Source organism: Cyprinodon tularosa, unplaced genomic scaffold (assembly GCF_016077235.1).
Source record: "Cyprinodon tularosa strain WSP-4 unplaced genomic scaffold, ASM1607723v1 ctg657, whole genome shotgun sequence".
NCBI classification, from domain to species: Eukaryota; Metazoa; Chordata; class Actinopteri; order Cyprinodontiformes; family Cyprinodontidae; genus Cyprinodon; species Cyprinodon tularosa.
In genome coordinates, this window is record NW_024039404.1 from 1,526 (window position 1) to 23,773 (window position 22,248).

The 22,248-nt window shown below is 40.3% G+C and overlaps 1 protein-coding gene across 4 annotated transcripts; it reads left to right on the forward strand.

The window, feature by feature from the left end:
- Window positions 1-3,827: 3,827 nt before the first annotated feature.
- On the forward strand, window positions 3,828-21,745 carry mia3 (MIA SH3 domain ER export factor 3). Of its 4 annotated transcripts, XM_038309098.1 has the most exons (28): window positions 3,829-4,083; window positions 5,509-5,642; window positions 5,740-5,826; window positions 5,945-8,021; window positions 8,196-8,522; window positions 8,748-8,878; window positions 12,104-12,235; window positions 12,432-12,453; window positions 12,544-12,632; window positions 12,716-12,793; window positions 12,968-13,078; window positions 13,198-13,269; window positions 13,357-13,461; window positions 13,535-13,657; window positions 13,742-13,829; window positions 13,938-14,002; window positions 14,094-14,184; window positions 14,293-14,431; window positions 15,001-15,163; window positions 15,246-15,281; window positions 16,961-17,028; window positions 17,380-17,465; window positions 17,686-17,799; window positions 19,135-19,197; window positions 19,270-19,316; window positions 19,429-19,497; window positions 19,870-20,251; window positions 20,792-21,745. In XM_038309098.1, the coding sequence occupies exons 1-28, from the start codon at window positions 3,963-3,965 to the stop codon at window positions 21,067-21,069; spliced, it is 5,298 nt and encodes a 1,765-aa protein (XP_038165026.1). In that variant the 5' UTR covers window positions 3,829-3,962; the 3' UTR covers window positions 21,070-21,745. The 4 variants fall into 4 exon arrangements, with proteins under 4 accessions (XP_038165028.1, XP_038165026.1, XP_038165029.1 ...); XM_038309100.1 differs by lacking the exon at window positions 17,686-17,799 and having other exon boundaries at window positions 3,828-4,083; XM_038309099.1 differs by lacking the exon at window positions 19,429-19,497 and having other exon boundaries at window positions 3,830-4,083.
- Window positions 21,746-22,248: the final 503 nt, after the last annotated feature.

A 22,248-nucleotide genomic window follows, 5' to 3' on the forward strand; every position in this document is an offset into this window, starting at 1 on the left:
ATGATCGAATTGCACAAATATTCTTCAACATTAAGTTTTGGCCTTTTGGGGGGTGGGCAGCATCGGAAGAATGCAGATTACTTAGCAGGTTTTTAAACAGGTCCTGCTGCCTTTTGTTTACCAGGTGATGCATTTCTTGGATCCTCAACACCCATTTAGTTCCTTTTAGATAAGATTAGATGAGCTTTATTGATCTCAAAGCGGAGAACTTCACTCATCACATATTGGCATAGAAGTTACAAAAGGTGCAAACAGGGAGGAAAAGGTGCATTAAGAATAAGCAATATGTATACAGTATATCCAGGTTTATACCGTATATCAAGATAAATAGGATTAAGGTGCAAGTGTACATGTATCACACACAATGAAAAAAAAATAAAAATAAGCGATAAAAAAATAAGAAATAAAAATATGTACAACCCGGATGGCTTATATACAGGAGGAGAAATATTGCACATTCAGCATATTGCACAGGATATTGTTCACAGTCAATAAATAAAAAACTATAATGTAGCTGCACAGTGGTTTTTACAGGAGTTATTGTTGATATAGTGCATTATTATAGAGTCTGGTGGCAGCAGGAATGAATGACCTGCGGTAGCGCTCCTTCTTACAGACAGGGTGTCTAGTCTCTGACTAAAGGAGCTGCTCAGCTCCTCTACAGTCTGGTGCAGGGGGTGAGAGGTGGTCTCCATGATGGATGTGAGTTTGGACAGCATCCTCCTTTCAGCCACTTCCTCCACCGAGTCCAGAGGGCAGCCCAGGACAGAAGTGGCCTTCCTCACCAGCTTATTCAGTCTCTTTCTGTCCCGCTCTGAGCTGCCAGGGGCCCAGCAGACGACAGCGTAGAGGAGGGCTGAGGCCACCACAGAGTCATAGAAGGTTTTAAGGGGCCTGCTGACTCCAAAAGCCCTCAGCCTCCTCAGGAGGTGGAGGCGGCTCTGGCCCTTTTTATAAAGGGCGTCAGTGTTATGAGTCCAGTCCAGTTTATTGTTGACGTGAACACCTAGGTATTTGAGACTCTCCACAGTTTCTATGTCCTGTCCCTGGATGTTCACGGGGGGGTGGGGTGGTGGTCTTCTCCTGAAGTCGATCACCATCTCCTTGGTCTTACTGGTGTTCAGAGACAGATGGGTTCTCTCACACCAGTCCGCAAAGTCCATGATGACCGACCGGTATTCCAGCTCGTTCCCCTCAGACACACAGCCCATAATGGCCGAGTCATCAGAGAACTTCTGGAGGTGGCAGCTGTCCGTGTTGTAGGTGAAGTCCGAGGTGTAGAGGGTAAAAAGAAAAGGAGACAGGACGGTGCCCTGGGGGGCCCCGGTGCTGCAGAGTGCCACCTCTGACTGTCAGCCGTGCAGCCGCACGTACTGAGGACGGTCAGTGAGGTAGTTGGTGGTCCAGTCAGCTAGATGCTTTCCACCCCAGCGTCCTCCAGCTTCCCCCTCAGCAGCACCGGTCTGATGGTGTTGAAAGCGCTGGAGAAGCCAAAGAACATGACTCTCACAGCGCTCCCAGTGGTCTCCAGGTGGGTGAGCGCCCGCTGCAGCAGGTAGATGATGGCGTCATCTACTCCGATGTTGGGCCGGTAGGCGAACTGCAGCAGGTCCAGGGTGGGGCTCACCACGGTGCGGAGGTGGGCGAGGACAAGGTGCTCCATGGTCTTCATCAGGTGAGATGTCAGGGTGACTGGTCTGAAGTGGGCCGGATCCCTGGCGTGTGGCGTTTTGGGAACCGGAACCACAAAGGAGGTCTTCCACAGGGTGGGGACCACCCTCAGGCAGAGGCTCAGGTTGTACATGTAGCTGAGGATCTGACAGAGCTCATCTGCACAGGTCCTCAGCAGCCTGGGGGGGAGGCCGTCTGGTCCTGAGGCCTTCTTCTGTTTCAGCCTCCTCAGCTGCCCTCTCACCTGCATTGGTGTTACTGTTAGGGGGAGGAAGGCACGACTGGAGGTGTTGATGGGTCGGGGTTGGTGGGAGTGGCGGCGGTGGGGGTGGGGGGGGTTGTCTCTGTGGGGCCGGTGGTTGGAGGTGTGTGGAGAGTTGAGGGCAGGGAGGGGACTCATCTGCAAACTTGGTGTTACCGTCTGCAGCCCTGCTGGTCCTCTGCTCAAAGCCGGAGATGTTCTTCAGACCTCTCCAAACATCTCTGGCATTGTTCTGTGCCAGCTGCTCCTCCATCTTCTTCCCATAGTCCTTCTTTGCCGCCCTGATCCTCCACTGGAGCTCCCGCTGAGCTCTACGCTGCTCCTCTTTATCCCCTGAGAAGAAAGCCTGTTTCTTCCGATTCAGGAGGACTTTCAGCTCAGGGGTCAGCCAAGGAGGGTTGTTTGGAAAACATTGTAGCCGTCGTGTAGGCACAATGCTCTCCACACAGAAGGTCATGTAGTCAGTGATGCATTCAGTCAGGCTGTTGATGTCCTCACCATGAGAGCTTTGGAACATGCTCCAGTCTGTGGTGCTGAAACAATCCCTCAGCTCCTCAGTGGCGTCATCCGACCAAACTTTCACTGACTTCTTCTGTGCTATTGTCCTTCTCACCAGTGAATTGGGGGGGCAGTTGGACCAGGTTGTGATCTGAACGTCCCAGAGGGGTGGGGGTGGGGGGGCGGAGGTGTATACATCCTTGACGTTTGCATAAAAAAGGTCCAGCGTTTTATTGTTCCTGGTTGCGCATGTGAAGTATTGTGTGAGCGTGGGGAGAGTGATCTTAATCAAGTTTGGAAGAGGATTAGAGCCACTGAAAAAAAAGTTAACTGATTTTAAAATTTTATTTCTGTTTAATATGGGAAAAAAAATCCAAATTCTTAGATTAAAGTCATAATTCTGAGAAAAAAGTAAGAAATCCGAGAAAAAAGTCAGAATTCGGAGATTAAAGTCATAATTCTGAGATTAAAGTAAGAATTCTGAGAAAAAAGTCAGAATTCTGAGAAAAGGGTCATAATACTGAGAAAAAAGTCAGAATTCTGAGATTAAAGTAAGAATTCTGAGAAAAAGGTCATAATTCGGAGAAAAAAAGTCAGAATTCTGAGATTGAAGTCAGAAATCTGACCAAAAAAAAATCAGAATTCCGAGAAAAAAGTCAGAATTACAAGATTAAAGTCATAGTTCTGAGAAAAAAAGTAAGAATTCTGAGATTAAAGTCAGAAATCTGACGGAAAAAAAGTCAGAATTCCGAGAAAAAAGTCAGAATTCGGAGATTGAAGTAAGAATTCGAAGATTGAAGTCAGAATTCTGAGATTAAAGTGAGAATCCTGAGAAAAAAAGTCAGAATTCTGAGATTAAAGTCAGGATTCTGAGAAAAAAGTGAGGATTCTGAAATTAAAATGAGAATAAAGAAAGAATTCTGAGAAAAAGGTCATAATTCTGAGATTAAAGTCAGAATTCTGAGAAAAAAGTGAGGATTCTGAGATTAAAGTGAGGATTCTGAGATTAAAGTCAGAATTCTGAGATTAAAGTCAGAATTCTGAGAAAAAGGTCAGAATTCTGAGATTAAATTCAAATTATTGAGTTTAAAGTCAGAATTCTGAGAAAAAAAAGTCAGAATGCTGAGATTAAAGTGAGATTTATTCCCATATTAATCTGAAATAAATTTTTAAAATCAGTTTTTTTTTTCAGTGGCCCTAATCCTCTTCCATACTTGATTAAGATAATTTAAAAAGGAAATATTGTTGAGGATCCAAGAAATGCATCACCTGGTAAACAAAATGCAGTAGGACCTGTTAAAAAAACCTTCTAAGTAATCTGCATATTTCCGATGCTGTCCCCCTTCCAACCACAATGTTTTCCTGGAGTAATTTATGCTGGAGCCACATCCATCCTTAGATCCTGGGAAAGCCCACCCTCGCCTACACCCAGCCGGATCTGAACTGCTGACGTGTCGGCTCCTGTTGCCCAGAGCTTTACGCTCCACAGTGAGCGGAGGAGTCGAGACGCCAAGAAAACAAAACTGCCAGCATGGCAGCAAAACTATTTTATACAAAGGGCTTTTTACTACTTTTATTTAACTTTATTTCAACCGCAGCCTTGGAGAAGAGGTTCTCCGACTTTAAAAGATGCGCCGACGAGGAGTGCAGCAGTAAGTTTGCAGTGTTGGTGAGCCACGCTGAACGGGAGAAATCCAGGGGATGCGGTCCCGTCTTCCCTCCTTCATCCAGATACGACAGTTAGCCATAAACTGCGCCTTATCTCTTCACTTGTTGCCCGGTCGATTTTTGCGACCTTGGCTGCCTCCTGCCGTTATCCGTTTAGCTGTGGGATGAACGATGAAAAGCGAACTAAGTGCTGAGAAAAAAAAACAGCTTAAACGAGGACAGTTTGTCCAGACTCAGCCTGTGTTGACTCTCATTGGAAGCCCCGGCCTGTCAAGCTAATGCTAGCAAGAAAATTAGCCGCCGGCCGGCCGAAGAAGCTAATGCGACGAAACAGCCGTTTTAACAGCAAACCGTGTTAGCTATGTTGTTTAGCAGCATTAGCTTCACTGCTAACTTGATATTGGAGGGCTTATTTAGCATAAAATTAAAATTGTTCAATTTAACGGGTTCACGATACGGTGGAATATATTACAAATGTTTATTTCTCTTATTTGGAAGATATACAATTTATAAACAAACCAATATTAGCTTTATAATTGGCTTTTCAAACAATTTTATTAATACATGTTGTTGCCTACTAATCTTGAAGTACCAAACCCCTGCATATTTTTGTATGACCTCCTAGGCAGCTAACAACAGAAAGCTGTTAATCATTTATTTATATAGGTTAGGTGTGGGGCAACCTAAAAAAAACACCTGACAGTTTTCCTATCACCGTTGACACCCTTGAGTCCACCCAAGGGTAAGTCAAAAAAGGTCACTGGCTGCTCTTAGTGTCATATTTAAGCTTATTACCGGAAAGTGTAGTGGAAGGAAAAAGTGTTGTTTGAAGCTATGCAGAATTAACCTAAATAACTGCAGCCTAGAGATATTTGTGAAGCTAAGTCGGTAAAAAAATGTGCTCCAAAATGCCTGGAAGGCAACTGGAGTCGGTTCAATACGCCATGCGATATTTTCAATCATTGCATGCAGCTACAGCTCAAACTGTGAGACGAAACTGCAGTGTTTAAAAGTTAACAGGTCACCATCCGGGTTCTCACACGGTGTGGCCCGAAACTCGGATGCGATCTTATGAAGGCCAACTAATTTACAAATTTTCTCCTGACCTTATGATTCCTGATCGGGACATGTAATAAGAGGCTGATACCCCCCCTCGTTACCCCCTGTACACTACACGGTGCATAATCAAAAAAATTCTCGCACGACTGGAGAATCTGCCCAAAAAGGCCAAAAAAAATCGTACAATTTATGCCCGGCTTTAGAGCCACCAAACACAGACCCATCCTTGCAGTGGAACTTAACCTGGCACATTGTTGTTCAAAGTCCTTTATATATCAAACAACAGTCTGAATCACCTTTATATGAAATAAAGATGCACCCTTATAATATAATTTTTGTTTCTTTTCCAGTGCTTCTTTGTAGGGGGAAAGCTGTGAGAGATTTCTCAGGACCTGATTGTCGGTTCCTTTCATTCAAGAAATCTGAAACTATATATGTATACTATAAGCTGTCAGGAAGAAGGGCTGACCTATGGGCAGGAAGTGTAAGTATACTGTTTTTCTTTTTTAGATGTTTTCCTTTTTTTTTTTTTTTTCGTTTGACTGATTACTCTAATACACAACACTGTTTCTTCCTGAAAGGTTGGAAGCAACTTTGGATATTTCCCAAAGGACCTTCTTGCAGTAAACCACCTTTATACTGATAAAGAACTTGAAGTTAAAGCAGAGGTTTGAGAAAATACTATCAACTGTTGATTTGTTGGATAAAAAAATAAATAAACCCATTATATATTTTATAAATGAAACCCCTGTTACCATTGATGTAATTTGTATTTGTTTGTCTCAGGATACAGATTTTGTCTGTTTTGACACTGGATTCGACAAGTTTGACTCTTACGACATAGACTTGCTTTTAGGCCTGTCTGTCAAGGAGTCCGATAGAGATGGGAATGAAACAGACACAGAGAGATATGAGAAAGAGACAGAGCCATCAGTAGAGGAGGTGACTGGGAGTAAAACACAAACCGAACACGATGGAAACTCAGCTGAGCTTCACAAAGTTCCTGATGACCAAAGTGCCTCTTTGCCTGAACTTGAAATAAACACATCAACAGAATCTTCATTGAAAGATGAAGGGTCTAATACAGACACTGTGCCTGTAAAGGAGGGTGACAAAGTTGAGCAACAGAATGTAACAGAGTCTCTTGTTCAAGATGTGCCAGAAAGTAGTGAAACCAAAGATGGACCAACTACATTGGAGCTGGAGTCTGCTCCAGTGACGGTCACTGAAGGAGTACAGATCCCGGAATTAAAACCCACCCTTGGAACGACCTTTGATGCTATTGTCACAGAGGAAGAGATCACCACAAAAGTCACTCCATATGAAGAGGAGGACAGCGAGGATGTGGAAGTTCACCAAGAACAAAGGAAAGAGGATATTCCTCTGCTTTCTTTCTCGGAGGAACCCACAGAAACTCTGGTACGGGATTCTTTGCAAAAGCAGGAGGAACCTCCACAAGAACAGGAAGATGAACCAAACATGACAGAGGAGAAGAACTTATGGACTTCATTTGGAGATGCAGTGTTCTCTGTTGTCACTGGAGGAGAAACCACAGGAGAGGATGTGAGTTCAGATGACGAAGATGAGGACGACACTGAAGAAGCTGCTGAAGAACTTGAGGAAACTGAGATGGAACCACTTTTACCAGAAGCTCAAAAACCTCCAGAGAACATAGAGCCCCCTCCTCTAGAACCTCATCGCTCATACTCTGATCAAGAAATGAATAAAACAAGAGATGACCCTGAGAAGGTTTTGCTGGACGGAGAGGGCGTGGTTGAAGAAGAGGGCGGACACAAGGATGAAATGGAAAACAGGGATGAAACATTAAAATCAACTGATGAGCTGGTACACCATGAAACAAAGGAGAGCAATCTGTCAGAAGATCCAGGAGTGAAAGAGGATCTGGTTAAAACTGATGACCATTCAGATGATGGAACACCTCAACATGAGGAAGGAGAAGATGTAACAGAGGATCCAGATGTTAGTAAAAGAGAGGATGACATACACGATACTGCTGTGGAAGATGAAATTTTAGACGGTTTGTCGGAAGAAAACAAAACTTTGTCTGAGCAGGAATTGGGTGCAACCAAAAGTGAAGAAGACCCAGAAAAATCCTCTGACCTAAAGCCATCTAATGACTCGGAGGTCAAAGTTGACCAACTTTTATTAAGCGATCAGGAACCAGATCAGATAAATGACAACTTGGTGACAGATGTTGAGAGCGATAAAAGTCAGACAATATTTGAGGAAGAAGAAATAATATATGAGAAACCGCCTACAGAGGTGGAAGGAGAGGAAAACGATGCAAGGACCGAAGAAGAGATTAACAGAGAAAAGGAGGAGTTACTCGAGGATGAAAATGCACTTTTATCCACACATTTGGAAGGTGATATGCCTGAAAACACTGAAAAGGAAATGACAGAATCAGCTGCAGAGCCAGAATACAGCGACAAAATAATGACGCTGTCTCTGCTTAGGGAGCACTTTACAGAGGAGAAAATAGAGCGTGTCCTGAGGCTCCTGGGCCTCAAAAACCTTTTCAAACTGGAGGCCATGTTCTCCGACCTGGACACTGAGTTGCAGGCTACTCGCATGTCCCACACAGGCACCACACACGACATTGAAAGCGCACTGGAGAACATCTTGGAGGCATCCGAGAACACTATCCTGGACGAGATTGAGAAGATGCTGGATAGCCGAGAAAAAAAACAAGATGAGGAGCAACATGTGGACAATTTGGACGAGGAAACTGAATTGCTTGATGACTTTCAGGAACTTGCATTCAGCCTACGCCAAAAATATTCAACAGCCAGGGACAGTGCTCCTTTAGCAACGCCAGAATCCCCCCTGGACAGCCCACCTGGTAGGTTTGATGTTTTGATCTTCAGCAATGTCTTTTTCCATTTATCACAGAACTAAATGAGATAAAAGATTAAACCAAGCTGGACAGTTTTCGCACTAATGTCATTGTACTAGCTGAAACATATCTAAAAGATTTCCTGCATTTGATGAGCGTTTTTCTGTTTGTGCTTTACAGACCAACCTAACCTAAATGTTCCAGAAGAGATGCCCCCTGCTGCTGAAGGACAGTCTAACAACATGCCAGAAACTGATGAGCACAATCCTTCTGTATCAGAGGATCAGCAAGAGGAGCCGTCTGGGATTACTGACGACCGGATAGTTGTGAATGATGTGCCTGCTGAACTAAATATGACTAAAGAGGAGGATGCTGAACACTTTGATGAAAACCAAGTTGATCAGCCGGATCTACCTCTGTTGGAGGAAGAGGAAAAGATCAGTCAGCCCAATCCAGCAAATCAGTTGGATGTGGACGTTAAAGCAGAAGTTGATCATTATCCTCCAGGTTAGTTGAAATCTTTTTACAATACTCTATCTGACAAACATAATACATATTTTCTATTGTTCTTCAAAGTCATTTTTTTAATATACAGCACAGCTAATTGTATTTTTTTTTATTAGAGCTTTGCAGTTCTTTAACAAATAGCAATTTTTTTTGTGCTGACCAAGTTAATCAGTAAGTGAAGAAGACACCCTGATTTAACTAAATGTTTACCTTTTTTGCTCCAAGGATCCATCGACTCTATGGAGATTGTGACTGAAACACCTCAGGAAGAACTGGGACTGTTTGCAACTGGAACTGTTTACATGAGCTGCATCTTTTCAGTCATTCAGAATAAAACTCTGGAGTGGACCACTGTGGTAAGTCTGTGCCATCTGTTTCTTTGCATTAAAACTAATCCAAATAGGTTGTACTTTGATTATTAATATTTTAAGCTCACAATCCCGTATATTTTTTATCATAATTCATAATTAATCTAAGAAATTTAAGGAAATGAATGCAGTTGTATATGTGCCTGCGTTATTTACAATTTTTTGTATTAGATTTCACGTTTGTATTTTAAAATCGCACACATTTCACATTTGTTTAAAAGAAAATGTAAAACCTTTTTTTTAAATCACCACGATTACAATATTGTAGTTTTTACAGACCATGTTTTGTAGTCTAGAGCAGGGGTCTTCAACATTTTCCAGGCTAAGGACCCCCAAACTGATAGCAAGATGGAGCAGGGACCCCCTAATTATATAAATAATTATATATTATTGAAATTGTGTTATATCAAACTGGTCCTATAATCACTCTATTACAGATGGAGTAATGTAATGAAACTAATTTCACCCTGGGATTATTAAAGTATTTCTGATTCTGATTCCTCGTTGATGGGACAGGTGTTGTGAATGAAACGGTGCCCAGCTTGAAAGAGCTGCTGTGTGTCGCTGAATGTGTGCATTAATGACTGAAAGGCTACGTTCACACTGGAGGGCTTGATGCTCAATTCCGAATTTTTTTGTGAAATCCGATTTTTTTTTTTTTTTTTTTTTTGCGTTGCCGTTCATATTTCCAAATATATGCGACTTGTATGTGATCTCCTATGTGAACTGCAGTCATAGAAAGCAAGTGTCCTGCATTCGCAGTAGAGGACGCAATGACGTCACAGGCCAGTGTGCTCTATGTTTACGGAAGTAAACATGGATGGTAGTACCGGCGCGCATCTAGCGGTCTTTTCCAACCATAAAAACTCAATCTTTTCACATTGTTAAACATAAATACTACTCTCCGCATCATCATCTGCCATGGTTGTTGGTTTTCTTGCCGCTTCTGCATAGCAAGACACAGAATACTGGCCTTTGTTGGGTATTAATGGCGTTTGCACACAGGTCGCATTTGAAAAGATCAGATTCGTATCGGATTCAGGACCACATAGCCAAGTGGCCTGGGTCGGATTGGAAAATATCAGATCAGTGTTGTTCAGACAGCCCTGAAAAGATCAGATTCAGGTCGCATGTTGGCAAAAAAAAACGGACTTGAGTCACTTCAGGCTGCAGTGTGAACATAGCCAGACATCTTCTGCTTCCATTTATCTGTTTACTACAGTGTGTTGAAATGTTAATGTCTATTAAAGACATTTTCATAGTGGAAAAAATTGCAGGGGGGAATAAAAAAAAAAAAAAAAAAAGTCTAGTCAACCAAAACTTTCACCATCCCCATGCAGTACCTCCGTGGCACCCTTTTGAAGACCTTCACTCTAGATGTTTAATTTCCAGTATCCCCTGAACGCCGCACCGAACCCCCCGCCCCCTTCACCGTGTTGCTGTGTAGGCTGAAGTTCAACACAGCCGATGCTGAGCTGGCTCTCTCAGCAGCACCGACGGGCCTTGTTTTGGAACACAGCTCTGAAAGCTTTCCGTCGTGTTGGAGGCTCTATCCTTTCAGAATATTACAGCCTTTTTATCTGTTTTAATCAAACCCTCAGCGGCATATGGGCTCCAGCTAAGCTAACGTCTGTGTTTTCAAAGCGATAGTGAATGACAGCTGGTTTGTATTGTTAGCAGGTTGTTGTTCCCGGATCTTGTGTCTATCAAATCTCTATTTTGTTGCTGCCTAAGTATTTTTATTTAAGGCTAAATTATTTTTTTTCGAGTACCTGCTCTGTAAGGTTAAGCTAAACCTTACGCTAGCTAACAGATTGTTTGGCTACAGCTAAAGGCTAACAGGCTAGCCGGTATCTGTCAAACAGTGTTTAGCTAGTTCCCTTTTTTGTTTCTACATGACCATGGAGAGTGATGCAGTGTTAAAACCACCTGTAACGGAACCGGATCATATGTACGCGTTGCTGCTTAAGGAGCTGCAGCATGTAAGTGTTTCTGTTGAACTGATCACAACCAGAGGGCGATTATAGCTCTGCTCTGTTTTCATGAGCAGATGACAGAAGTTGAGGAGGAATTTACACACCGAACCTGACCTCAGTTTTCGAGATTTTGGCTCTGCTCACATTCCATTTTAGTTATATCTTAGCATAAGTAAGGCTTTCTTTTAATTTTACAATAAACCAGTGAGTTGAGCCGGATGCAAGATGTTTGACGTAATTTACTCTGTGCACAATATGTTTGGAGGGATTTCTTTTTTTTTATTGTTTTATTTTTAACCCAAGTCTGCACAAAATACTTAACATGCACCTATATTTTCCCTTTCACATTGGTTTAACTTATTTTATTCACAATGTCCCAAAACTTGACCGGATTTTTAGTAATTTCAAAAATCTTTATCAGATTTGGACATTTTAAAGCATTGAAACTCTGTACCATTATTCAGATATGTTACTGGTTAATCATAGGGCTTGTTTTCTACTGTACTGTATGCTAATGTTTCCTCATAGCCTGATAACGGCGTAAGACTTGTGAATGAGAAGTTCACCTCTGAGCTCTCTTAGTTTATCACTTAGTTAATAAATACAATAATACCTGAAATTTACCTCTAAACATTGAGAGCTACATTTGAAGATTTTCAGTGCTATGTATGTCGAGTTGTTTGTATATTTTTGTGAGCTCAGGTTCACTCTTTGCCAAATATTGATTCCATTCCATAGCTGCTTGTGGCCATTTCATTACTTAATACTATGCTTTTTTTAAATCCTTAAATACTTTTCATTTTCTTTGCAGTCCAGTATTTTTAAGAGTAATGGTTTTTATTGAATTATTCTCAAATTCAACCTATATTTCTGTTATTTTATTTTCAAAAAGCTTTTTCTTATTTTTGTATTGTTTACAATTGAAACTTGCAATATATGACAGCTTGTCAACCCAGTTCAAATCACAATAACTCTGAGCTCGCAGATATTTATTTGCGTTCTACAACCTAATTTCGTTATAGAACACCATACAGTTGCTTTAAATATTCAGCTGTTAAAGACGGTCTAAAAGATCCCTCAGCAGAAAGGGTCAGGAATAAAATTATAAAACGACCAGAGCCTCTTGTTCTGTAATGTTATTCAAATGTTACTTGTCACAAAGCTTTGTTTTTAATGACCCCCGAAAAAAAATGCTTTTTCTAGCCTAATTATACCGTTTTCTTTTTCTGTGGTTCAGATGATTTCTTTGCTACCAGAGGAGTGGAAGCCAGGGGAAACGATGTTTGGCTGTCCTTGGCAAGCTGTTGTTGTCACAGCTTTGATTGGAGTGATTACCTTCACCGTCTTCTTCTGGAGGAACGTATTAGCAGTAAGTGATGGAATATTTCTGCTTCTATTTCTACTTACTTTAAAGCTGGAGAATGCCAATGGCATATACATATTTAAACTTTACGTAGATCGTACCAGATTACAGATTTTTCTTGGACCTTTATTCCCAGTTTATCTTGATAAATCTTTTTGTCAAAACATGACATTGATGTTCATCTTCATGGTTTTTGTTTTAGGTGAAGAAGAGTAAATACCTTGGTAAGTTTAGGCTTTATAATGTTTTTCAAACACAAAGCTGTAGCATAAAACCTCCCTAATGATGTTCTTTATGTTTTATGAAAAAACAAGTGGATGAGAAAAAGATTCTGGAGAAAATCCAAACACTCAAAAAAGATAAGAGTGATGCTCTCGCAAGAATATCCGAACTTCAAAAGCAGGTTAGCTAAAACATAGATGGCATCAGATATTATAAAAGCTTGTTGGAATGACTATTTTAACAATGTATTTCATTTATTTCAAGACTGAGCAACTTAAAGAAAACCAGAAACAGTCAAAGGAAACTGTGAGTTCAACAATGAAAAGGATGCAAGCCTTGGAGGTAAGGAAAACTTTTGGTATTTTTTCTATCGTTATTTGAACTCTGATAGTTTTGAATTTCACGTTGAGACCAAATTTGCTGTTGCCTTTCCTAAAGTTTTTACCTGAAAAGAAAATTACTCTTGAAGAGATTATTAGAGGAGTTAAAATGACTTTGTCTGCTTCCCTTTTGCAGAGTAAAGTCCGAGAAGCCGAAAAGATTAATGAACAAATGGCAGAAGAAAAGCAGAAATATGTGAATCTACTAGAAGAAGAGCGAACTCACTCTCTCCAGAATGACAGCAGAGTAACTTTTCTTTCTCTTTCATCTTGTCCTAAGAAATGGATAATTAGAATGAAATAAATATTTTGCTATTGAAACTTTCTAATGTTTTTATTTTTTTCCATTTCATTCATATTTAACAGATAGAAAAATTAGAGAAGGCGAATGAAAAGTTGCAAGTCACCCGGAAAAGGATTCAGGAAGCACTAGCTAAGGTACGGTCCTGCGTGCTTTTTGTTTTCTAAGATATCTCCATTTTAAACACACGTTGAAGCTTTAAATGTGGTTTTGTTTCATCACAGACAACTATTCTCTTGGATGAAGCTAAGATTCGTGAAGATGCACGAAATGCTCAACACAAATGTTTGCAGAAAGAGTTTGCAGCATTAAAAGAAGAGAATAAAATGGTGAGAAACCCTTTGGGGGGATGTTTTTGCATCAGTTGTTTCTATAATCTCTTGCCTTTTTTATTCCTCACAGCTTAAAACTAATATCAAAAGTTGGGAGGAAAAACACAAGGAGCTGAATGATAAGATTAAGATTTATCAGAAGTCCCATAAAGAACTGGAGGATTCAGTTGTGCTAAAAGATCACAACGTGGAGGTTGGTCTTCTCACCATTTCTCTGTCATAATGTTCTCTGTCATAACTTGTATTCAAACTCTAAGTAAAACTGTTCTTCTGTTAGGTGCTCTCTGAACTTCTGGCAGACTTGGATGCATGTGATTTGCACAAAGGTGAAGCCAATGTCTTAGCGAATGGCGAAGTAGCACCGGGTGAGTCCGTCATGTGTATATATATGCATCCAAGCAAAGAAAAAAATTTTAAGCCAACTTTCTGTGAATATGTTTTAGTTAATTCCTTCTTTGCCTCCTTTCTTTCAGGATCATCAGCTGATAAGAAAACAGCCATAAAGAACAGAATCAAGCAGATGATGGATGTATCCAGGGTGAGATTCAAGAGTTTTACACACATTTGGCAGATGTTTTGGTTTGTGCATCTTTAACACATTTATTTTTTTGTTTGGCATTTTCTAAAAGGTCCAGACAACTCTCACAGTTATTGAAGAAGAGCGGGACCGCTTCATGGCCAAACTGTTAGACGAAGAGAAGTCTAGAAAAGAATTTGAAGGTCAGTCCTAAAATAATTTCTTAAGAGATCATCTTGTCTTACTGCTTTTTCCCTTAATCCATTATTACTTCCTGTTAAATATTTTAAGGATTTTTTTTTTCCAAACAGAGAAGCACCGGGAGCTGGAACATGCAATTGGAGCCCTCAAAAGTGAGAAGAGTCAGATTGAAAACCAGTACAAGATTCTCCAGCAGAAAAATGAAATCATGGTTGAAATGTATCAGCAGAAGGAAAATGCTTTACAGCAGTAAGTGAAAAATCCCACCCCAGTGTTTTGTTTCGTTCTGTTATTAAGCCCTGTTGCCTAAATATGTGAACTAGGGCTGCAACTGATTATTTTGCAAATCGATTAATCAGTCCATTATTTTTCGATTAATAATCGGTGAGCATAAGATTCCTTAAAGAACACTTTCTATGAAATTAAAACAGGTGACACTGAAGCTTTTCCACTTGTGGAGAGCTGCATATAGCATATTGACAGACGGAAAAGTTTTCTTTATCGTAAATGCAAAATGTTAATATATTTTTTGGTAAAATTTTGGTACAATTGCTGCTCAGGTTGGGTTGATCTGTCAGCCAAAGGCACGTTTTAGTGTTCCTACACTCCAATTACCAATTAATGGATTACTAAAGTAGGTAACGATTATTTCAATAATCGATTAATCAGATTAATTGTTTCGGTCCTAATGTGAATATATCTTTTGGGGAGATATGGTTGTAATCAAACGTTCTGTTTAAAGGTGTCAAAGTTTTCAAATGCAAATGAGATTTGAAGCAGTTTTTTCTTGTTGATGTTCTAAATGTGTTGCTTCACAGGAGATTAACAAAGGAGGAGCTGGAGCGACGCAGCAAAGAAAGTCTGCTGTCTGAGGTGGGAGGTAAAGCTGTGGAAGCTGAGGAGCAGGTTAAACTTTTAAGACAACGCATTAACGAAATGGAGGAGCAGATGAAGAAGACGGAGGAAGTTTATAAAGAGCAGGTAGGTTTGTTAATAGCTTTAATTTATTGCACAGAAGGGAAAATTCACATTTAACTTTTTTGTTTTGTTTGATCATTTTTAGATAAAAGAGCAAGAAAACAAAACTCACTCCAACTGGGTAAGCTTCAGAGAGTTTATTTACTGGTTTGCTATATATTTAACACTAGAAATGTTTTCAGACCTCTCTACATGTTGTCAAATTACACCTCAAACTAGTTGAGATTTTAAGTGCAAAGATCAAGATCACAGGTCAGAGAATGAGTTCACTGGACAGTTAGCCATACCCTCCACTAATCTGGTGTTAATGTACAGAGTTTTTCTGAATGGAAACACAAATAAGAAAGCTGTAGAACCAGTTAACTGCTGGAAACAGTTTTGTGGAAACTGCCCCAATGAAATAATTTAATTGAAAGCACATTCATTTGTTAAAATGAATGGCCTAGACAAAACTCAAACTTAATACCCTTTTAAAAATATTTGCCAAGATTCGAAAACTCCTTTTCAGGTACCCTTTGATCCAATCTGAGGTTAATCTATTTTACAAGAAGGGTGTAAAGTGTTCACTCAGTAGAGATACTCCGAAAGTCCTGAAACCCTCCTTTTTAGAAAAGCGTGGTTCTAATGGTAATTAACCCATTTAGGCCTAAAACGCCTGGAAAAAACACCTTAAAAACCTATGGCCGATTTTAAAAAATACCCCTAAAACCTGAAGTTTTTCTGTAAATTCAGCAACTGTGTCAACGCCTTAATTATTGATATCTCAGCTTCTGTAGCAGATAGAACTCAAAATATATTTTATCTTTGAAATTCTTCCAAAAAAAAAATGTGAAAAGCAGTAATCAAAAAAAAAAAATTCAACCTTTTATTTTTTCCATATGTGATCATGTCTTCATTGAGAATGTGCAATATAAAACGTTTTCAAAATAAAGAACAAACATTACATAAATAACTATCTGATGATTACTTATTAACAGTATTATTATGCATAATAATGCATATGTCTGTGTTATAAATTGCATACAACCTACCTCCAGATGGCCACAAATCTGTCCCGGGACATATTTAGGGGGAACTGCGTCCTGAAGAGAGGTTTACATACACAGCCCAATAAATGTCTTCATCTCCGTCACAGTCACGGGTGACCACTTTGCCATCTTTGCTCTTGTTGGAGTTTGGTTTGTTTGGTCACTGTACCTATTCGTCTCGGTATCTAGATGCATCCAAAGTTCTTCATTAAAAATATGCTCAAATGCCTGCAGCGGTGTGGCGTCTGCAGGCAAATCAACTTTCACTCCAGGTGTGCGGTTGAAAACACTCCGTGCATTGCGGTGGTAGTTCGATTGGTTCAGCGCGTTCAAAGTCATCATTTCATCTATACCGTCATCAAAGCCGACACACTCCTCAAAATCACTGCCTTCCGACAACTCTTCTCTGTCAAACTCCTCCATGTTTGCTTGAAAAAAACTTCTTTCTTCTTGCTTGACTTATATGCTCTCCCGGCGTCAATGGTAGAATGACGCAACAGCACCCCCGGCTTGAATGGTAGAAATGCGGTAATGCTTTCCCGGCCTAAATGGGTTAAACAGGGAGGCTTAATAAAGATGTTCTCCACACCTTCTAGATATTTCTATAAAAAAAATTTTAAAACCATGAATTACCCAAATTTTCTTTAGGTTATCACGTAACAAACCCTCAGGTTTTTCACAATAATGTTGGTGAAAAGTGGCAAATTATTTTTTTTTAAACGTTTCTTTATGAAAAGCAATGCGTGATGATGATCCCCACCATTATCCTCAGGTGAATGCCCGTAATGCTGAACGAGCTCTAAGTCAAGAAAAGGTGGAGTCCTCACGGCTGCGTGAAAAGTGAGTGTTGAATCAATGACTGAATGATACAGAATCATCTAAATTTCAACTTTTTTGACCTGTGAAAGTTTTTTGGCAGAAAGCTGGAAAGAAAAGTGATCATGCAATAAATACTATGAGAAGTTATGTAAGGGATGGTGCTTTGTGCGGTGTCCATTAACAGAAATGAATGGATTTTACATAGATTATTGTCGCCATTTGATTGGGATTTTTTATAGATGTCTCATGTTGCTTTTTTAAGGCACCCTGCAGCCAATCTGAATCAAACATTTACCCAGGCCATGGTATAAAAAATATATAAATACTCTTAACCTGACCTTCAGTTAATAGTTTGTGATTTAATTCAAACAGATTGTCCATACTTGCGTCCCAGCTGAATGAGCGGCGTGCTCCTCTGTTTAGGCCCAACTCTGGTCAGCCTGCTGCTCCACGTCAAGGTAAAAACACACAACCTTTTTTATTTTTTGCTTTCCAGAGCACATTGATTCCACAGCATCAAACAACAGAATCCTGTTCCCTTTAGGCTTGCCTAAATGAGTGGAGTATTTCAGTTTTCTTTTCTCATCTAAGTGACTGCTGTTTAGGAATCCTTGGAGTATCTACCTCTTGTGTTTGTTAGTTTATTATGTTAGTAAACTGATGGTATGATCATAACAGGTGATTCATATGGACCCTCTCCTGTGAGTGGGGGAGCTCCATCCCCTCCTATAATGATCGAGGGTCCGAGGCGCCCTCCTTCTGCCCCAGTAGGGCGAAGAATTGAGCCGTATGGTGAGTCCAAGTGGATCTCTTCACCTACTTTGATCGCACCAAAGCTGGACGTCATCTCTTCCGAACAACTGCCTATAATTTACTCCCTTTTCACATCTGACATTTTTTTTTTCTTTTCCAGCTTTCACTTTGATGCTTCATTTCCTCTTTAGTTGCTTTGTATCCTGTCCTTCTCTTTCCTGGTGCTGCCATTTTTAATTTCATTTTGGTAAACCATCAGACCATGCACACATATTTTTATTTTTTTTATATTTGTGTTGCAGTTGACTTCATTGTGTGTTTATTACCCTTTTAACTTCAGTTTCATCAGCAGTGGTATCTAGATAAGATGATTATCTTTATATCTACATGTGGAAAATGTATGTTTGAGAATGCTAATAACTTAAAAATTATTAGTTTTTGCAGGCCTTATTCTAATGTCTTAAAGTATTTTTCTGTCTTTACATTTTTCATTTCTCCTTGTAGTCTGTTTATCCATCCAAACATATTTGACACGCCATGAAAAAAGTAGCAACAAGTCAGCAGAGCACAAACTGAGAAAAAGGGATTTAAAAACCCTCATCACTTTCTGATTTCTGATTTATTCCAAGATGATTCCAAGTTAAGGATGGAAAGCAATCACCCAGTGCTCTTAAAGACAGTTTTGGAAGTTTTAAAAATGGCAAACGTGTTTAAATATGTCCTCTTTTCAATGTAAAATCTCATCTGATCACATCAGAAATTAAATTACTATTGACCACAAAATGGTTCATAGGCTAAGATAACCGTTTTACTTGACATGGAGGAAAGTTAAAGGCAGCTTGTTTTATGACAGATTAAAATGAGGAAACAATTAACAGTGAATATAAAGCAACATTGGAGAGTTTAATACAGAACTAAAACTCATCCTGTAAGCGCTGTCTTATCAATTTGTCACACAGTTCATTCAACTGCAGCTTTTTTTTTGTTGATTTATGTATTGTCTTTACTATCAATCCATTCAACCATTACTCTTTCCATCTGTCAGTTGATCATTTTTCCCTCACATTCAATTATATCTTTACTCAGTCTTTTTCTCATTCATTCACCATTCGGCATGTTGTGCTCTTTCCTTCCACCCTTGTCTCCCAGTGTTTTTGTCCATTAACAATTCCCACTTTTTTAGTGGGCTCTGCTGACTCCAAACATGAAAACAAAAATATATTGAAACTGTCTAGTAGAGCAAGAAACTTTCTTTTCAAATGATGTTTTTCCTAACCTTATTTTCCTTTTCTGATGTTATACGACCTCTTCAGTTAGAAACCTGAACTGGACTCAGTCCTCATCATCATTATTCTCTCATTGTTCTTCCTTCAGGTCCTCGACCTCCATCCGATCCACATGGCATGTACCCTGAAAACAAATCCATCCCAGGGATGGGTAAGTTCTCCGAAATCTCATGTCATTCATTTTGCTTTCAATCGGGGTGAAACACCATTTCTCTTCTTTCAGACATGATGGGCCCAAGAAGCTCTTCTCCTGCTAACCTGGATGGATCAGTAAGTAATTTATTATTCAGATAGAAGTATTTACATCCCATCTGTCCCTTCATTGGTAAATGTAGGGAGACTCTGGAAGTTTCACCTGTTGAATGTCCTTGTTCTAAAACAGACTGAAGTGATAGACCCACAGATAAAAACAGAGAGTCAGGCTGTGGCCTCCAGAGAGAGTCCAGAGCCAGTGAGTATAAACATGGTGAAGTCCTGGTGTGGAGGTGAATGCGAGCACACCATCTCCTCCTTCTCTCCCCACCTATAAGAGAATCTGGATATGGGAGGAGAATCAAGGACTTGGTCAACTTTTGGGCCATTTAAAGATTTTCTTTTCCTTCCTTTGTGGTTTTACTCACAGCACTGACAGGAAATGCACTGAATTAAGATACAGGTTTATCATTTGTGGTTATGGCTCATGCGATTAATGGTTTATTGCACAGCTTGTTTGGGGGGGGGGAAGTGGGTTTCTTTACTGCATGGCTAACATTTATTCCCTCTAATACCACTGGAAATATTTCACTACACATATTAGATGGTGTTTTCCCTCATGTCGTTTCAGGGACCTGGTTCCTTCATGGCATCACCAATCAGAGACTCACCGGGTTCTATGGTTCAAAGACCTCCACCAGGCCCGGGACCACATGACCCCCTTCTCCCTCCAGGACCCAATGTCCGCCTCCCCCCACCTGGACCTTATGGACATCCCCGACCGGGTCCTTATCCGCTCCCCCCAGGCCCTCCCCTTCATGGCCCTCCTCCTCCTGCCAACGGACACCCTGGTATGCCCCTGCCTGGATCCATGGGTGGGGAGTTTGGCTCTCGACCTCCCAACGGACATTTATTCCAACCCAGAATGGGTCCTGGTCCGGATCCCCGACTCCCACCGCCACATTTTCGTCCCCCTCCTCCTCATAGTTATGGACCGATGCCTCCACCGCTCGGTAGGTTTGCTTTTAACCCATACGGGTGGAGAAAACCTGTCATAGCCTGCAGAAAAATGTTCAACTTCTTGAAGTTTTCAAAAATTCAACCAGAGTTAGGATGGTTTAAATAAAAACTCAGTCACAATTTAAAATGGTTCAGTCAAACTTCAGACTCAAATAGAAACCAGAAACCGTTGGAATGACTTGGAAATGGATGTTCAGACTCCATCCATCAAGTCTAACTAGGCTGACAAGGAGTAAAACTTCTCTAGATGTCTTCCAGTAAATATTTTGAAACATCCTTTGATAGAAATGAGCATCCAACTTTCTTTTAAGCTTTTATTTTTAGAACTGTATAAATATAACTGATAAAGATTTAAAGTACTTTTTAAAAGCGAAAGTTTTTTCGGAATGTGATAAAACTCCACTAGGCAAGGATTCTGTTTCTGACACTTGGAAGTTTGAAGAAATAGTTTTTTTTATTCAGATATTCGTTCCTCTAATTTCTCATCTGTGTTTCACGCTATGCCTCCCCCCCCCAATATTAACTCTACTTAGGTCTCCGTGGACCTTTGGGACCCCGACCACCTCTCCCACCTGACATGCGTTTTCCAGGACCAAGAGAGCACATGAGGCCACCTATGGACCTGCCTCCTGGTGTTCCACCACCTGGAGTCCCGCATCCTGGGGTCCATACTGCACATCCAGGTGACGGATACAGTCAGGGTGCACCCAGTTACCCCCAGAACTCAATGGGTCCTCAGAGTGGCCCCAGTCAGGACCTGCACACGAAGCAGGATGCTCCTCAGGATTCAGTCAGACCAGGGATGGTCTAGCCTTAACAGCACCTCCTCCTGCAGAAACGAAGCTTCACCCCCAACGCAACAGAATAGCGACACAAATCAAGTCCAGACAAGGGTCATTATGATTTTCACGTTTCTGTCTAACAAAATACAAGGATGTTTATTAAAATATAAGGTCTTAAAGAAATCAGAAATTGTCTCTAAAATTCATGAGTTAAGAACTTTTTTCTTTCTTTTTTTTTTAAGGTTATTGTGCAATACCAGTTGTGTTAATCTTTTAAACAAATATGATTTAGAGGGGCACATTTTTAGATGTTGTTTCCTGTGGAAATTATTAAAAAAAGGTGAGAGATGAGAAATTTTATTTTTAACATTTCAGGAAACCCCCTTGGTTAATTACAAACCATAGAAAGGAAATGTATAAATGAATGGCCAGATGTGTAACTTATTTTACTATGTTGGCTTAAACTTTTAAAAAATAAAGAATGGGAAATCTCAGTGTTATTAATCAACAAAGTATCTGCTTTTTATGAGTTTTGAAGAAGAAAAATAATGCAGACCAATCAGACCTCAGAAACCCACCCCCAATGAGTTAATCCGCCTCATTCCAACTAAACTGCTTATTTTCTCGCCCAGGTTAAATCTTGTTTTTGAGGACAGTAAATCTAGATACCTTGTTTTAAATAAACATGCATATTTTCTTCTTGTACGTCTTTACTGTAGTTCTTACCTCTGTAATCTTCACTGCATTCAGATAAAAAAGTGTCCTGCACTGACTTTAGATAAAATGTCAATTTTAAGACCTGCAGCTAAAGTGACCTGTTATCATCTGCGCCTAAGTGCAAAGATTATACCCATTTATTGAATAAATAACCTCAAGGAGAAATGTAAAAGAAATATGTAGAAAGTGTCAGTGTGTTCAAGAAAGTTAAGTGCAAAGAAGGTTGGAGTAAAGCATTTAGCCAAGGGCGACTGCCACTGGTGCAGAGCTCAAACTGGCAGGAGGAAGGTGTGAGTTTGTTTATAAATTATGGTGAAGCTGAGACCATTGGAAGCTGGTTTGGTACATAAAACTAGCAGAGAATCCACTGTTAAAACTGAAAATTTGAGTGCAGAGGACAAAGCCTCCTTATGATTTTTATTCTTTTAAGAAAAGACGGCGCCATGAGTAGGGAATGGTTTCAACTCATCGACCAAGAGCAGCTTTCAAAT

What these genes read in the sequence shown, in the direction of transcription:
- mia3 (XM_038309098.1), top strand. Translation starts at nt 3,963, where the DNA reads ATGGCAGCAAAACTATTTTATACAAAGGGCTTTTTACTACTTTTATTT. An exon ending in GTCTAGAAAAGAATTTGAAG is followed by an intron (nt 14,185 to 14,292) that starts GTCAGTCCTAAA and finishes TTTTCCAAACAG; the next exon opens with AGAAGCACCGGGAGCTGGAA. An exon ending in CAAATCCATCCCAGGGATGG is followed by an intron (nt 19,198 to 19,269) that starts GTAAGTTCTCCG and finishes CTCTTCTTTCAG; the next exon opens with ACATGATGGGCCCAAGAAGC.